Below are 18,654 nucleotides of genomic sequence, written 5' to 3'. Positions count from 1 at the left end.
TGTCGTATGGAAGTACCGCTTTTGACCCCTGACCTTTACAAAAGTCGCTAAGAACTAATCGTTTTGATTAGTTGAAATATTTCGGTGGTCATTAAGTTTGATCTCTTTGTTGATACCACAAACTCAGTAGACTAAGTTTGATCTTGTTCCAGGTTTGTTTTCACACTTATATAAATGAATGACAGTTGCCGTGTAATGAGGCATGTCATTTCGTTTCCAATCTAGTAGTTCCCAACATTTTTTTTCAATTCACTACATTTTAAAATCTACAATCTAATAACACACATCTTTCATTCAATATTTAACTTAATTTTCTAACCAGCTTAAATTAAAAGAAATCATTTTGTAACATAGGGATATCTTATTATTTTTCTGTTTATAATAGACATTCATTATAATCATAAAAGGATACTGAAAAAAACCAAACTAATCTATCACTATTGAAATATATAAATTCAACAAATTACTGAAAAAATGATAATGCTGTGAGTATCAGTGGCTAGATCTCAATGGAGATACAAAATAAAATAAGCAAAAAGCTAAATCAAAACAATAAAGTAAAACAGGTAAACTAAAGAAATATATATCATAATCATAATTTTAATATTTTATTGTTTTTAGTTATTATATGAATTTTGTGTAGTTGTTAAGTAAAAATTTATTCAATTTCTTTAATTTCGGAAAAATTTCATTCATATCAACAAATGTACAAACAGAAAAAGAAAATTTGCAAACTCTAAGCTTAAATATATAGGAGGTTACTTCTCCATTGTTTTAGTGAATGGTCATAATCTGAATAGTAGTGTCTTTATTTCAAGCATAGAGACGATATAGTGAAATATCTCTCTGTTTCAAGTCAACCATACTGTGTACCCTTAATTTTTTTATGCCTTTAAAAATACCAGTAAATCCACGTACAGTAGCGTAACTACACAAAGAAAGGCAAACACTTTGAACTAAAATAGCACTACCTTCTTGTTTGACCTAAAGATTACTAAACACCGTACAACAAAAGAAATCACTCGCTCTGTGAACACTTTTTGTTCGGGCTAAAAAGTCAACTTAAAAGTGAATAAGTCTTAGATAAATATTATTATGGTTGATTCTTTTTTTCTTTATGTATTATACAGATTTAATTGTGTATGCAAGTGTTCAATAATGGTTTAGTTGAACTAATGATTATAATCAGTAAATAGACACTTTCAATCTTAACTGAAATACAATACTTATTATAGAGATTTAAAACGTAAAAGATTAAAATCCCATAAAAGATTGTGTATTTTGAATAGGCCTAAGTTGAAGAGTATGTGTTAAGTTTTCAGAAGAAAGAAAAACCAAGATTAAAATTCAAACCTATCTAAAGCTCTGTCTACACTATCAAACTTAATGTGATGTGCCCATATATGGACATGATGATGTCATATCACTACCATATTTAAGCATATCACTACCATGTTTGGACACATCACACTTTTTTGATAGTGTAGACAGCTTTAGATGTGTAGTTTGTACAGATGTGGTGTTATTTTATTTTGGTTACATTTGTTGGATGAGTCGTTGACTGTGTTACTCATTATGAGGCCAAGGAACACAGACCAATGTCACTAAAGCTCTGTCTACACCATCAAACTAGTTTGACAAAAAAAGTGTCATGTGCCCAAATATGGTAGAGATATGCCCAAATATGGTAGTGATATGACATCATGTGTCCATATTTGGGCACATCACTTTTTTGTCACATAAAGTTTGATATAGTGTAGAAGAAACCAAAAATAAAGATACCATTAAAAAAAAAAGAAAAAATTGAATTATAAGTAATTTATATATTTAATTCTATAAAATATTTATAATAAAACAAAAATCAATTTAAAATATTAATAATATAATAATATCAAAGGAGAAACTTAATTTTAAAACAGGCAAATTTCTAAAACTAACAAATTGGATTCTAGACTTTGAGTTGAAAAAATTGTTATAAGTCACTTCTCCAAAACAAAAATTTGTTTTGAATATTAAATGTGAAATTTCTTTTAATTAGAAATAAGTGAAGAAAATATCGTTAAAAATAAGTGGAATCTGATAAAATATAAAGATATCGTATCGACTAGTTGCGTGTCATACAATAGTTTAAAACCAAGATATCTTATTTCAACTAGTTGCGTGCCATACAATAGTTTAAAACCAAGAGTAAACTTAAAACTCATTGAGTGCCTTCTTTTTGTATGGTTTATCTGTTGGTTTTGGATGCTAACAGTAGCAGTGTATATTCCTACAGTGCTGAATTAGATTTAAATTATGTTTTGTGCTATCAGAAAATTTAATATAAATATGTTTTCATTTTAATAAAATAATTCTATTTCTATCTAACTAATAAGATATACCCTATTAAACATATGAGGAAAACTGTTAAACATTATCTACACATTTTTATTTTAAATTTAGAATAGTTCAAGAAATCTTTTAAACTTTTATTTGCATCTAAATAAATAATAAAAATGATTAAAGAATCAAAATATTTTTATTTTTTAAATGGTGTAAACAATATTGTTTAAAAATAAATAAATTAATAATAATTATAGTTATTTTAACTCGTAAGTTCGGTGGAATCATTCATGATTTATCTAAAAAATTAATAAATGTTTGGGGAAAAATATGTAGTTTGTTTATGTTTATAATGATATAAATATTTCTTTGTTAAAAATAGTGCAGTGATTAACTTTACCAGGAACTGTTTGAGTAAGTAGCGCGCCGTTGATGTTACACGGAAGATATTCTGTAACCAATAGACTATTAACCTGTGAGATACAATTAGTTAAAATTTTGATTGAGGTAAATAAGACAGGCGCGTTTAGCGTGAAATATTTCGAGCAATTGATGTTGTTGATTAGTTGAATTACTGCTATTCATATGTATCTAGCTTCCTGCGTGATCAGCGTGTCACGTTCACGTGATGAGTAACCACGGCCGATTGATTACCCTCTCCTTACAAATGTAGCCTACCAGTTGTTTCTGACTGTCATGATTCGTAAAAACAAAAAGTTTGTCTTTACAGGTGATGGTAGAGTCTGTGATATGTTGGATATTATGGCGTGTATTGGATCTGATGTGTCGGGAGGCGAGGGGGAGGGTGTAACCCTAGAACAGTCATACTAAAATCAAGTCCAGCAGAAATGTATCATATATAAACGTTTGCTTAACTTTATTAAGCCACGACTGTGGAACATCCCCCACCTGTATGTATTTTAATCATTTTATAACCAGCATGAGAATGACAAAAGAACTGAGACATTTATTTAAATTAAATTCACTTTCACACCATTTCCAAAAACGATATAGACACAAAGTTTTATGTGAGAATGGAAGAAGAACTGAGAAATGTATCATTTGAATTCACTGTTTTCAAATATTCTTATTCTTTATTGCCAATCAACAACAACAAACAAACAAACAACTACAAAGTAAGTGGCAGGAAACACAAGAGGGAACTATATATAGACACATATTTAAGTTTATTTTTATTTACTTATTTTTTTAAATTTATATTTAGAATTTGAAATATTTGTTTTATAGTTGGCAACCTAAAATAGCAATATTTTAATAATAAATATTTGAGTAAAATTAAATATCTTTTATTACTGGTTCACAATTAAGTTGAACAGATACTCTGCTGATCAGCAATTAAGAATTCCTGATCATTATTTGTTGAATTCACAAGGTGAAGTTGGAGTTAATTGTACTAAGAACGTCATTGTCCATTTTCTATTTGATATTGGCTTAAAGTCACCGGCGGTTCAAAGAGAGCTACCAGTCTTAAAGTCTCCTGAATTCTAACATCACGTCCGTAGTAGGTTAGATGATGACAAGCACAAACACACCATGATTACAATCGATTTGCATATTCAGCCACGTTTGTGGTACCGACCGTTAGACAATTTTCCATCTGTGTACCTTTTGCTAAAGATGTTTGCCATGCATAGAATTGCTTGTTTAATCTATTTCATCAAGATCTGCTAACGCTTTATTTCCAAACTCATTGTTTCCTGATTATGTATCGGTGGACAATGCTCTCTGTACATAGGTCGCGGTAACGTATGTACGTTAAATAATCACGATATAATTTACCTCGGTAGCTATTTCGAAAGGTTAAGTTTGCTGGATTATGCTGCGCCCTTTACCCGAAAGCGGAAACGTGCATTTTAATTTAGCTTCCGTAGTTCTTTGCTACTGACCGCACCTTTTAATTTTGAATCTGTTTTGAATGCATATGGATCAACTATATATATATATATATCCTGTTTATATTAAATTCAATAAACATTTATTTTAAAAACAATGCTATTTTTGCGATACCACATATTAAAATATGAAACACAGAAACACGTAGAATGAAGTATGATGTGTAAATAATGTGGATAGAACTTTTTATCAATTTTAGTAATAGCCAACGATTAATAATAGATTAAAAAAAAATGTTTTTTGAGTTAGTTTATAGTGCATTTGTTAAGACAAAGAAGAAAAGATGGTCCAAAAAGGAATACAATACAATGATAAAACTTTAATATCCAAAACTCCTGAGAAATTCATTCTAAAACAAATTAAAATTTGTTTTTTGTTAGTGTTTTAGTATTTTCTCATGTTTTTTATCCATTTGTACATTTTTGCATTGCAATTTAGTTTTATTGTGAAGACGATTTATGTTTAATATACTGTACCATTAAGAAATTTGTAGTTTCTGGAAAAGTGCTACCTATTTCTGTACTTTCTGCTAGAGTACTACTGCACTTTAATGTCAAGTGTGACTTCTGTACATTTTCAGGCTTCTTTAATAGTCGTATTGTTTTCATTCTTTTACAAAAAGCTGGTATTCAAACTACGCAATAAAATTTAACTAAACTATTTTGCTCCAATGACTTAGTAATTTATAGTTGAAAAATCTCTATAAAGATCAATGCTGTTTTTCTATTTATTTATTTATGATGCAAAAAAAAAAACCTGTATTCAATTTAAAAAATTCAATAATCATAATATTTCAATATAGAATGATTTTATATATTATAAATAATTATTTGTATACCTAGTATAATCTCACTCCTAAATTTTATTCGCTTTAAGACAAAAATATATTTTTCTATTATGGTAATAAGGATATATGAAGCTCTGTCTACACTATCAAACTTTATGTGACAAAAAAATGTGACGTACCTATATATGGACATAATGATGTCATATCACTACCATATTTGGGCATATCACTACCATGTTTGGGCACATCACACTTTTTTGTCAAAATAGTTTGATAGTGTAGACAGAGCTAAACTTGGTATATGAATGAATATCTTTTGATAAAACTGTAGTGAAGATTAAATAGTTTTTCTCAATTTAAATTTGCATTTTGGTTCTTTATCTTTCAGAGTTAAAAAGAGTAAAAGGACAGAGCCCACCAACACCGCCCTTGACACCAACGAGTCAAGCGCTAGCTTCGTCAGCGTTCACTCCAGTAAGTAACCTCGGCTTCTCACCACCTGGCCTTCAAAAATCAACCGAGCAACTTCCGTTTTTCTCACTGAGCGCAGCTTGGAGCCACGGGTATTCGGGGTATCCCGTTATACCGGGCTCGCTTCCTGGAGGATTACCATCAGATTTAATCCCGGGTACGATAACGACAAAGATAGATTCGGGAAAATCCAAAGTATCATCCGTAGTACCGCTTTTCAGAGCGCCACAAAATAAGGCACCTAAATTTGACTTTGCTAACCTTGCGGATTCGGCGACGAAGCCATGCAATGCTGATCAGAATTTATTGATCCCAGTCTCGACGAAAATACCACATGTCTCCCGACCAGAAGAACGGAAGCGAGGGCGTGGACCGACGAGGGCGAAGAAAGAATTCATCTGCAAATATTGTGGTAGACACTTTACTAAATCATACAATTTGCTGATTCATGAGAGAACCCACACTGATGAAAGACCGTACTCGTGCGATATCTGCCATAAAGCCTTCAGGCGACAGGACCATCTAAGGGATCACAGGTAAAGTTTTCTTCAATATGATTTTTTTTCTTTTGTAATTAAATTATCCTCTCACCTTGTAAAATTCTGACCGATATCTTTGAATTTTACTGTTAATTCAATTCAATTCAAAATTTCAAAATCACATTTATTTACTAATGGAATAAATAAAAAATGACATAATAATAATAATAATAAATGAAAATTTATATAGCGCCGGTATCCTCCACCCATGTGGCGCTCATGGCGCTTTGTGCATTAACAACGTGCGAGAACATCAGCGAATAGCGACGTCTTTAGGTTGGTCTTGAAACTGTTTAGACTAGTCGAGCATTTAACTGTTGCTGGTAAGCTGTTCCATACACTTCAAACATACATAGACAAATAACAATAAATCAGGGGGGGGGGGGGGAGTTGAAAGGAATCCCAAAAAGATATATATCTGCATTATAATAGAACATTATGGGGTGCTGGGGCTAAAACTGTATCCAAAAATAATTGGAGTAGATCAGCTAATACCCACATGGATGGGCTTATATATAAAGATGGGCTTATATACGAAGATGGGCTTATTCCAGCAATGGTATGGTAATTGCAATATGTAATCACTGTCTTAATTTAGTTTTCATTTTTTTATTATTATAACAATATATATTACATATATCAAGGTTTATTCTGTATAGCCCTTGAGTTCCTGTTTTTTTATGACTAAACACAGAGGACAATATTACCTCTACCCTTGAACAGTAAACTCACTACAATTTAGCGAATTAATTCCTGTAAAAGTGTAGGTATGATTTTTGGAATGTTTCCAACTTATTAGAAGGGGGGTAATTTAATTATTTTCATTTATTTTACCCTTACAAGAATGTCAATGTTTGTTTTGTTTTATGCTATTTCACTCTAACACCATTCTGTACTAAATTACAAAGAAATATAGAAATATGTTATAGTATATTCAAGTACATTTAGAAATCTAAATTTAGTTTTAAGCATTTTAATTGGATCGAAAAAAAAAAAAATTACCTGATAAAACCATTAATTTGAACTGAAAATAGTCTGGAAGTTAATGGTTTTTTTAAAATTAAATTAAAACTATTTTGTCTTTTTATAATTATAATGTTAGAAAAGTTCTATTAATGAATTAAAATTAAATTAAAATAAAACTTTTTGACTGTAAACAAAGTTTAGCATAAACTACAGATTTGGTAGTGAAATCTTAGATACAGACTATACTCCCAACTCAGCTGTCTGTTAAAGTATCAAATACACACATAGGAACAATTAATTGGCAAGCTATTTCCCATCGCCACATATAACAAGCATGTCGAGAGAGATGTTACACACGTACCGCCCAATGAATGATGGTCGTCTGCTTAGTTTGATTAGGTACTAAGCCAGGTTTGTACTAAGTGCCAGCTTAGGATGATGCTCACTACTTAATTTCTGTTGAAATAGATTTAATAAGATTTGAGTGCTGATAGGCCTAAAGAAAGGTTTATTCGATTATTATTTTATTTATTTATTTTATTTATTTATTTATTCTGTCTTTATACTGAATGACACTTTCAGTGCTAAAGCATTGATTTCCAAAGTGGTTCAATAGAGAACATTAACTACTTAATTAATTATTAAAAGTAGACTAAATATTATGAAATTATAAAATCAGGTACAAGATTGAGGCTCTCGCACAGTTTGTAGACTTGTTGAGTACAGTAGTTAATTTAGTTTTAATGATCACAATTCTAAACATTTAGTTGTTTTAAAAAGTTTTTAAGTTATGAATACTCTTTGTACACCTTTTTCAAAGGAATTTTAATTGCTATATAAATATTTTACCAATTTTCAAGTATTTACAAAAAATTAACTATGGTTTTGAAGTTAGTAAAATAAAATGAAAACAACATCTTTTTATTCTGGAGAAACAAAAAACAGCCATTAAAAACTTGTTATGAAATTATTAATTATCAAGTTATCTGCGGGTTTGTCAGCACACCCTTGCAGACTTTTCATAAATGTTGTGAATTATGAAGTTCATTGTTAAGTTAGTTAGACTTTAAAACTGCATGAGAAGATGGCAATATTGTTAATATTATATTCTACCATATGATCACACTTGAACAATATACCTTTACTTTTTATTGGGTTTTGTGTGTAAGAACAATGAACATATCGTTGTAATGTTTAGCTGGGTTGGAAGTAATGCAGGTATGACAACCATGTAATGTTCAGAAAGGACATATGGCATCATCATAGTTTTCTTGTTCAAAACATGCTTAAAGATGTATTGTCCCCCAAAAACCTGAAAAATGAAGATTAACTAAATCAGACTTTGAATATGTTATTTTGTAGTTTTAATAAAGTTAATCACTTTCATAGAAAAAAAACGAAAAAAAAAAAAATGTTTTCACTTATAAAATGACAAAATAAATGGTTAAATTCAACCAAAAACCCATTGGCTGGCAGCCAATTTGACCATTTTTTACTTTAAATCACATTTTTTTCAGGTAAATACATTTTTTTTCGATCCAATTTTTGGTCAAAGTGGATAACTATTATGTTACATTAAAATGGAATATTCAACAAAAATTTGTTTAAGAATTAATTTTTCAGGGGGACGATACATCTTTAAAGAAATATAAGTTTTAGTAATATACCGTACCAGACAAAGATTAAACCAATAAGACAATGGGATTTGATAGAGCAAACATTGATCAAAAGTCTTCTATATTAAGAATGGATTGAAACGGATGGAATGTTATCTTTAATTCTGGTAACCATGACAGCCCATGTTGTCCAGTACTGACCAGTACGTGTTGAAGGTGTGTCCTGAACCATTCGTCATATTGACAAACATTTAAGCTGAACAAACATTACTATTATCTGATGACATCTTATTTTCTCATACTTAAGATCTGCTCCACAACGGTTTAAGCTTTGTCTACACTGTCAAACTAGTTTGACAAAAAAAAGTGTGATGTGCCCAAATATGGTAGTGATATGCTTAAATATGGTAGTGATATGACATCATCATGTCCATATATAGGCACATCACATAAAGTTTGTAAACAGAGCTTTAGTTTCACATCTGCTTTTGTTTGAACACAAGGGGAAGGGGTGGGTGGGGTTGGGGGGGGGGGGCTTTATTACATAACTATCACATAAAACAGAATTTAGTAATATTGTGTAGTGCTTTGTTATTAATTAAATGTAAATGCCTATATGGACCGTCCTTATTGGCATAACTGGAACTTACTCTACAAACTCTACTACCATGATCACGTGGAGGACATCCCATCTTTTTTTTTTTATTAAAATGTACCGAATTCTACCAAATAGTTACAACAAAATTTAGAACAAAAGGACTAGTCACAGAGGGGTGGGAGGATGGCGGAAATAATAAAGCATCTTGCCTGATGATAAAATAAAGATGGTGCGACAAGTTTTATTTCTAGTGACATTAAGAGTCTGAATCCTAACACCATGGTGCCATATGAGCAACATTACAACTATCTATTACAAAAAATAAACTGTAAACAAAATTCTGTTTTTGGCATTTATCAAATACTAGTCTTTATTTTTAATATGTACATGATACAATATATGTACTAACCCTAATCCTTTTACTGCTTTTTGTATTATATTTTTATGCTGAAAAAAAAAGAGAATCTTCTTAACCTTACAATACATGGATCCAAGAATTTTAAACGATTTAAAATACTTCACTGTTAAAAATAAAAACCACATGTTAGATTTTGGAGTATCTATCCATTCGTGTGTTTGACACGTAAATGATGATCATACAGTATAGTACCTGACACAGGATGCTATTTTTCTAATAGATGTGTCAAATTGTATGATTTTTAAAGATATTTGTCAAAGTAATCTCACGTTATTCTTGATGCAGGTCAAACTTTGTAGGAAAATATAATGTTGTAGCACATACTCTAATTTTATTATTAAGAAAAACTTTTGCAGAATCTTTATTGATTATTAATGCAAGGATTGCAATGTATATATACATTGATCATTTCGCAGGCAAATTACTCCAAATATGAAAGTAAGCTTACACTTGTGTAGTATGGGCTTATTCTTGAGTCTACATTTTTGTAATACGTACATACATTGATCATTTTGCAGGCAAATTATTCTAAATATGGAAGTGAGCTTATACTTGTGTAGTGTGGGCTTATTCCCGAGTCTACGATAATTTCAATAACAAAAAAATATTTGATATATCAATCATTATATGATAAATATTCCAACAAGAGAAAGAAGTATGTTCATACTTGAATCGTTATCAACTTATCAGGAACTGTAAGTACCGGAAGCTGGCTTTGGATTAATTAAAAGAAAGTTAGCATAACTGTGATAGGCATATCACCTGTCATATTAGTAGCTGATTGGCGATCACAATGATTTTGACGTTTTGTGTACCCTCTGTCACGGCACTTCTCACATAGTTTGACATCATCATATTTACACCAACAACAGTTCTTCGTCTCTTATCATCTGTCAGTCAAAAATTATCATGACAAGGCTTTTGTTTTCAAGAGTTGTTAATGATAACTGGAATCATGTAGGCAGTTTTTGATTGAGTGGGAGTTTAGAGCGTTGCTAGATAACGCGTCTGGACGTGCGTGACATGGTGGCTCGAATATTTACGATTTTTCAACAATGAAATGGCAGGTTTGTCATTCACAAATTTGATTGTTTATTGAGAAAATTATTAATAAGTTTACGACAAACAATCGCTGAAATATTGTAATTGTTTGCGAAGGAAAATTATTGATAATCATCGAGCAACTAATTTAGGCACTTGAATGCCACGCCGTTTGTCAACAATGAAGTTGAAGTTTTTATGAAAAGCGTGAAATCTATTATCTTTTGATCTACTTATGAAATTAATAGTTCTTTATTTCATGATAAATTTATGTAGAACTCAATGGCATTCATACAGATAGCAACTAATAGGACAATAAATACCAATGTAACTACATTACAATCCAATTACAATTACTAGGATATTTAATTTGATATATATTTATAAATTCTGTAAAATAGAACCCCTCTTTTGTGACACCCCTATTTCGGGAACATCTTTGTCAAGATGATACTTTCCTGTGAAACAATGAGGTATAATATACTTTTTATAGGACAATCGTATTAATGAGATATGCAGGGTTGGGCACGGAAGGTGTTCCCTTAATAGGGAGGTTTTCCTTCTTTGTGTCTATATTATAAACATTCCTTTGAAAATCAAGATAAAATGAGCAATAATTCTTTGTTACAGTCTATAAAGACAGGACCAAATGTAGACCTTTAGAAAAGGGTGTTACCTTCCAAATTGCTAAAAAATGACTGGTATATTTCAATGTCTGTGTTTGGCCTATAGGATATAACCTGATTACAATAAACTGGTATATTAAGAGTATGTTCAGACCTAATAGAGTTATGGTTTCATATTGAAAATAGCATATAGTGATGTTTTGAGATTTATCTGTTCAGACTAGTGGAGCATTTAATTGTAGATGGATTCCGCTAATCTATATGTAATTCAGACCTATGGAGTTATGGTTTCATATTGAAAAAAACATATATTGATGTTTTGAGATTTATCTTAAAGCTGTTCACACTAGTGATTAACTACAGGTGGATTCCGCTAATCTATCTGTAATTCAGACCAATGGAGTTATTATTCGGCACATAGGCCTACAATACAAATTCATAGGTTTGAACAATCCCTACTGTATGTTCAGACATGGTATCATATTGAAAAAACATTAGCATATACTGTAGTGATGTTTTGAGATTTATCTTCTTAAAGCTGTTCACACTAGTGGAGCATTTAATTGTATTCCGCTAATCTTTCTGTAATTCAGACCTTCAGGAGTTATTCGGCACATATAATACAAATTCATAGGTATGAACAATCCCTATACTATACTACAGCTGAAATCGGTGTCATGTTCAGCAGAGGTGATTTTTCTTTTGGTTGAATGTTAAATGTTGCATCTTGACAAAGCATCGGCCGGCAGAAGCTGATACGATGTGGCAGGGAGTTAAGCCTACTAGATAATAGAGTCAATCGCCACTCATCTCAAAACTATCAAACGCGCTTTATTTGTTACTTCTATACAGATTACTCCCCATGACTCACGTTCATATTTAGTCTTTATAACTATTTACAGATGTTCCCGCTGAAATTTTACAGTGAATTATTTGTGAAATCATTGAGATTTGTGACATTTGTTATTCCCAGGCCCCAATCTTATTCATGTTTGTTTCATGTTTTTTTAAAGGATTTATAAAAAGTGGTTTTCGAAATGTTCTAGTTTTTGTTCAGATTATTTCGTAACATTTAAACATCGTAACCGTGACTTATCCTCGTAAAAGTTTAAGGTATTAATCAAATAACTACTGCTTCTGTTACTGCCAACGAACAATAAGATGTAAAACTAAATAGCATGGTAAATATAAAGCCTAATATTATTTAATATTCTATTAACATCATAGAGCAACCTAGAAAAGACTTAAATCGTCCTTGTGACCAGCCATAGGGAATTCAGCTAAATGATTTTTCCGCCAAGAAGTCTTCCGATATCTGCGCTTCGGCTGCTCAACTTGATGAAGATCCACAAACAGTGTTTCCTATCCTTTGCTATATCTTTTAGTGTTCCTAAATCTTAAATTTGAAATTTTAGTTGGCTTATGGGCAGATTCTTCTTTTTCTTCCTATTGTTATGACCACAACAAGGCGAACATGACATTTATTAGAAAAATGACATGGTTACAAGAGGGACAAAATACATAATTATCTTTGAAATGTTGAGTTGGAGACATGTATTACGTTGTGGACAAAAGGATAGATAAAATAGAAAGTGTTTTACACACAGATTCATTCAATTCTAAAATAAATATTCTTGGTATCTTTGAAACCAATTTAGTAATATTTGAAAAGCTTATTGTTTTGTTCTGACCTATGTTAATTTAGTAAATGTAATATTTGAGTAGGCTTATTCTTTTTTTCTGACCTATGTTAATACTTCTTCTGCAGCTGATTTGACATTTTGACCTTATGTGGTATTCATATTGACATTTAGTTTGCTTGTCCACACGAAACAATATCGATTCATCTCTACACGCACATCGGCATATTAACAGCCATGCAAACTGCTATAATAGGAATTTTATTTTTATCATTTGGTCACTTCCTCCGAAAGCAAATAAACAGCATAACATTGAGAACAGAAGCTTAAGTATCACCACACCCTTGGTAACGGTTACGTCACGAGAAAACCGCACGATAAACGAAGGCAGATGGGTTGATGATCGTACGTAGGATTGACTGATACGTTGTTAAAATGCATGGTCACGTATTCCATATAGATGCTACATTCAACCACTGTATATTAACGCACCGATGTGCAGTGTTGGCTTTACTTGTGTCGTTTTATGTCAACATCACTTTTCTAAGTTTGGCTAGAATATATGATATCTCAAGTGTTTATTTGCCTCTTCTAAATATTTGGAATGACCCATAGAATATTTTTGTGGTGTTCGTGGCAAAGTATACAGATTTCAATTGTCTTCTGATTACAGATATTTTACGTGATACAGCTTAAGAATCTGATCATTGTCGTACAATCATTATTGTTATAGTATGATCAAAGCTAAATAAACTGATTTAAAACAAAGGTTAACCCGATAATATAATTTAATATTAGTTTATCATATTTATTTGTAAATAATATAAATATGTTAGAATTTGAATTAAATTTTAATCAACATAGATCATAATCATATGTTAGTTATATAATAATATTTATTATATAATAACTTTATAAATAGAAAATCTATATTCATGTTAGTCGACATCCAAACGTGACTTGCAGTATCCATGAGCCTCAACTTTTTCAAAATTCTCATTCTTGATTTTTATAAATAAATTGTGTATGATTAAACTTGCTATGGGTAGTTTCAACATTTTATGGAATATTTTTTTTTTTTAATTTAAAATATCATGTGGTATCATTTGAACATATTGCTTTAAATTTCATTACATGTAAAGTTCTGTCTACACTATCAAACTTTATGTGACAAAAAAACATGGTGTGCCCATATATGGACATGACGATGTCATATCACTACCATATTTGTGCATATTTGGGAACATCACACTTGTCAAACTAGTTTGATAGTGTAGACAGAGCTTAAATGTTCAAACAAGCAATAATCATCAAATAAGCATCTGAGTTAACATTAACATTACCATGTTTCTTTTATTTTTAATTTTTATTATTTACAGTAATACGATATGAGAAATCTTATCAGATTCAATTTCATAACAAAAAAGTTACAAAGTAAAAGTTTACCCAGATAATGATCAATTTCCTAATTGGCTCCTAGATGTCTTAATGAAGCATAAGACAACACGGCTGTATTGTTTTATGTAATTATTAGTATCAGTAACCTTTGTATTATTTCATACCACTTATTTTGTTATTGTTTGTTGCTGAAACTAGATCGTACTTAATACAGTATGCTGGTAGTAGTCTGGCATGCTTACTGATGATGCGTTAATACACAGTTGGTCAGTGTAAAGTTTATGGCTTGGTTTTTTTCGACCAGCACTTAATTCGAAGAAGTGTCCTCGAAAACCAGATTAAATGTGTCAAAAATTTATAGAAATTAATTGTTTGTTTTTAAGTTGCATTTTATTTTTGCTAGTATTTTTGTTTAACATCAGTGGCGTAACGCATAGGCCTGAGGCCCCTGGTTTAAGAACCCTAAGTGGCCCTCCAACGCTGGAGGCCTCGGGCGTTCTTAGCCTTTTTGGACATATTTTAATGCCTGTTTTTCCTCTGGGCACTACTGAGGGGCCCCATAAGATCCGGGGCCCCTGGGTTTAGCCAGTGAGCGCTCATAGCCGTTATGCCACTGTGTTTAACATATATATATAGTGTGTGCATACTACGTATAGTAGTCTTGTTCTGAAGGAACAATCAAAATGTCTGTTTTTATCCGAAATTTGTCAGAATTAGTTTGCATGCAGATCCATAGATACGTAGACACATAGATAGACGAATAGATAGATCAAGATTTAGCTTGTAGAAGCAAAGGTAGAGGTGAGTCCTGTATTCATTCTGAATGTAGGGAAATGAGCCATATGGTAGTGATATGCCCAAATATGGTAGTGATATGACATCATCATGTCTATAAATGGGCACATCATATTTTTTGGTCACATAAAATTTGATAGTGTAGAGCTGAGTACTACTACTTGTCTTGTCCAATTTTTCGGTTTATTAGGCTTTTTCCTGGTTTATTTTTACATCATCTTTTTCATTTTTGCTAAACAGTGCATAGAGACTATTTGTATTTTGCACTATATAAATTTAAAACTATTAAACTACTGTTAATATGATATTTTGAAAATATAAAAAAAAAATAAATAACTATCAACTTACTTTTATTTTTTTCCAGATATATCCACTCAAAAGAGAAGCCATTCAAATGTCAGGAATGCGGCAAAGGCTTCTGTCAGTCACGGACGCTTGCCGTTCACAAGACGCTACACTTGCAGGAATCGCCGCACAAGTGCCCGACATGTAGTCGGACATTCAACCAACGTAGCAATCTTAAAACGCATTTACTGACACACACGGACATCAAACCGTACAACTGCGAGCATTGCGGCAAGGTCTTCAGACGGAATTGCGATCTGCGGCGTCACAGTCTCACACACAGAATTCCATGAGCGTCTATAAGATAAAGACACATTTTATGCATTCCAACTCAGGGTTTTGTCATGGTCGGGGTGGGTGGAGCGATTACCTTACTTAAAATTATGAAGAGATAATAAGTTAGTATAAAAATCAGTAGATTTAAGTATTAATGTTTACTTTAGTTTAGCCTACATAGAGGGAGTAAAAACTGTTTGTGTGAACAGTTTTTAAAATAATGATTTTGAAAGAATATACCATTAAAATGAGTTAAAAGTGTGAAATACATATTATAATTAAATAATTTGAAATTAATAAGCGAAAGTATCAAAACTTATGATTATAAATAATTGTAATAAATTGTATATTTTATAAAAAAATAATTACGTAAAATTAGTTAGTTGTAAAAATATGTAAAAAATTCTTTTTAAATAAAAAGGGAAAGAACCATGTTCTTGAAACAGGCAAAGGAAATATTGGTTGAAAACACAGGAGGTCTTCCTGTCTGAATCCAATTGTTTATAAAAGATATTTTATCTATAATGGACCTGTAGTACTTTAGTCTATACATCCTTATCCACACCTACGGATAAAGGTGTGCTCATTGTGTTCAATAAAGGTTAGCATAGTTATAATATTGCTATTAGCTTCCATGTGTTTTCTACGACTTCCTTAAGGATTGCTTCCAAGATAAAACAATCGCCTTGTAAAGAACACTCCCTCAAGTAGCCAAACCTATCCAAAGTTGCTACCTTCGTTGGTAGCTTGAGTGTTATTTCTATTACTTGTAGCTTCCATGTAGTTTGTATTACTTCCTATAGGATTCTTTTCATGATAAACTCCTTGATGGTGGACACTCCCTCAAGTAGCCAAACCTATCCAAATCACCTCCGTATTTGAAATTTGAAGAGTTTAATGTTGTTTCTATTCCTGGTGGTAGCTTCCATGTGTTTTGTACGATTTCTTATTAGATAGCTTTTTAAAGACAAACTCTCAATTTCTTCAGTCAATCTAATTGTCTAAGGGCCAACAGAATTACCCCTTTTTAATCTTGATTTAGTCAAACCAGGAATTTGTAACAAACCAGGGAAGAGTAAAATTATATAAATATTTAATTTCACACTTTCCTATTCAAATTTTATTTTACTTACTTTCTTTATGGGCCAAAATAACTTTAAACATTTATATTCGTCAGACATGGTGGCCAGCAGGCAGTATAGTGTAGGCCTACCGCTAGGGAAGTTATACTTCATGATCACTTCCTTAATGTGGCTATTGAGTGTCTATCATTCACTTGCTTTCCCCCAAATAAATTAACCTACCCATGTCTAATCTATGATACCCATCAAGCTAACCGATCTTTAAAACATATTTTAAAATTTAAATTCAAATGGTTTTTTAAACTATATAGGCCTTATTTGGTTATGTAAAGCCTTGTCTACACTATCAAACTTTATGTGACAAAAAAATCTAATGTGATATGGACATGATGATGTCATATAACTACCATATTTAGACATATCACCGCCATATTTAGGCACATCACACTTTTTTTGTCAAACTAGTTTGATAGTGTACGACAGCAGAGCTTAAAATAGTAAATAAAATAGCTGTCCAAGAAAACTGTAATCACATTTTAAAACATTAAAACAATGATTCTATATTAATTAAAAGATAAAAGGCTATAAAAAACCTTAACATTTATACTACAATTATTATATATAGATTCATACATTTGAACCATATATTTATTACTGCATTTTTTTTATTGAAAAACAGTTTTGTATTTTATTGTTTAATTCTTTCTACATTCTTTCAACACTATTTATTAATATCAATTTATGAACCCAATTTGTAAAATGAATCTTAACTTTATGTATTGTAAATAGATAGTGCAACTTTTTATCTGTTTAGTATATTGTTGTAAATACAGAATGGATAGATATTGATTGAAATATCATGACAATTATTTAAAATTAATTTCTAACAAAATCTATGTAATCTATACTGTATATTCTATACCAATAAACAATGGTGCTAAAATTCTGATTGAGTGATTGGTGGATTATTTTTAATTATAATACACCTGAGTATATCCTTACTATCTTTATTGGTTAAATTTGTATCATGTGCCATGCATTATTTAGTTCTATTGCATGGTAACAATTCTAATTAATATTTCTATTGCACACTCAACTTTTTGTAAACATTTTGAAAATGTTGTGCAACGAAAGGTTGGTGAATGTTTCACGTAAGGAAAACCAACTTCTAGTGTATGCTGTCTATAACAGCTTTAAACTGCGACCAAATTCTGAGTGTTATAAATCTTTTTACAATAAATCCTCTCATTTCAAATAATATTTATTCTATTTCATACTTTACAATTTATTAAAGTATAGCAATAATTTAAAAAAGTTATTAATTAAAACAAAGTATACTTTTTTTGTGCTATTATATAAAAAATAATAAAAAGAAATTTATAATAAAAAAAATTAATATAATTGCTGCTAAGTTCATCAACATACTTTTAAATGAATATACATATGATTAAACTGAGATGTATTTTCTGTGAAATTATAGGCAAAATATTTTTGATGAAAAATTTAATAAAATAATTTTATATAAGTAGAATTCGTTGGAATTTTACAAGTCATTGATTTAAATGGTGCTGAAATTAAATACAAATTATTTATTTTTGTGATAAATATCAAATATTGATAATTAGTAATTATTATTGTATACATTGTAGATAAGCATGTCAAGATTTTCTACTTCAGTAACTGCAACAACTTCAATATAATTACTGCAGTAATAATATCAATTTACTTTTATTCAATAAAAACCACTTCCAAAGTTAGAAGCTATGGTCAAATGAGACCAGATTATATGCAACTTATACAATATAATAAAATTGCAACAA

At 30.7% G+C, this 18,654-nt stretch overlaps 1 protein-coding gene across 2 annotated transcripts in view; it reads left to right on the top strand.

Annotated features, from left to right (window-relative positions):
* LOC144840412 (uncharacterized) overlaps positions 1-17,131 on the top strand; it is a 40,000-nt gene extending 22,869 nt beyond the window's left edge. For both annotated transcript variants that reach the window (XM_078696222.1, XM_078696223.1), the window contains exons 2-3: positions 5,412-6,030; positions 15,496-17,131. In XM_078696222.1, coding sequence (XP_078552348.1) covers positions 5,412-6,030; positions 15,496-15,769 — 893 coding nt within the window. In that variant the 3' untranslated portion in view covers positions 15,770-17,131. The remainder of the gene's footprint in view (positions 1-5,411; positions 6,031-15,495) is intronic.
* The last annotated feature ends 1,523 nt before the right edge of the window (positions 17,132-18,654 follow it).

This window comes from Antedon bifida, chromosome 4 (assembly GCF_963402885.1).
Source record: "Antedon bifida chromosome 4, ecAntBifi1.1, whole genome shotgun sequence".
NCBI classification, from domain to species: domain Eukaryota; kingdom Metazoa; phylum Echinodermata; class Crinoidea; order Comatulida; family Antedonidae; genus Antedon; species Antedon bifida.
This window is presented reverse-complemented; position numbering and strand designations above follow the sequence as displayed.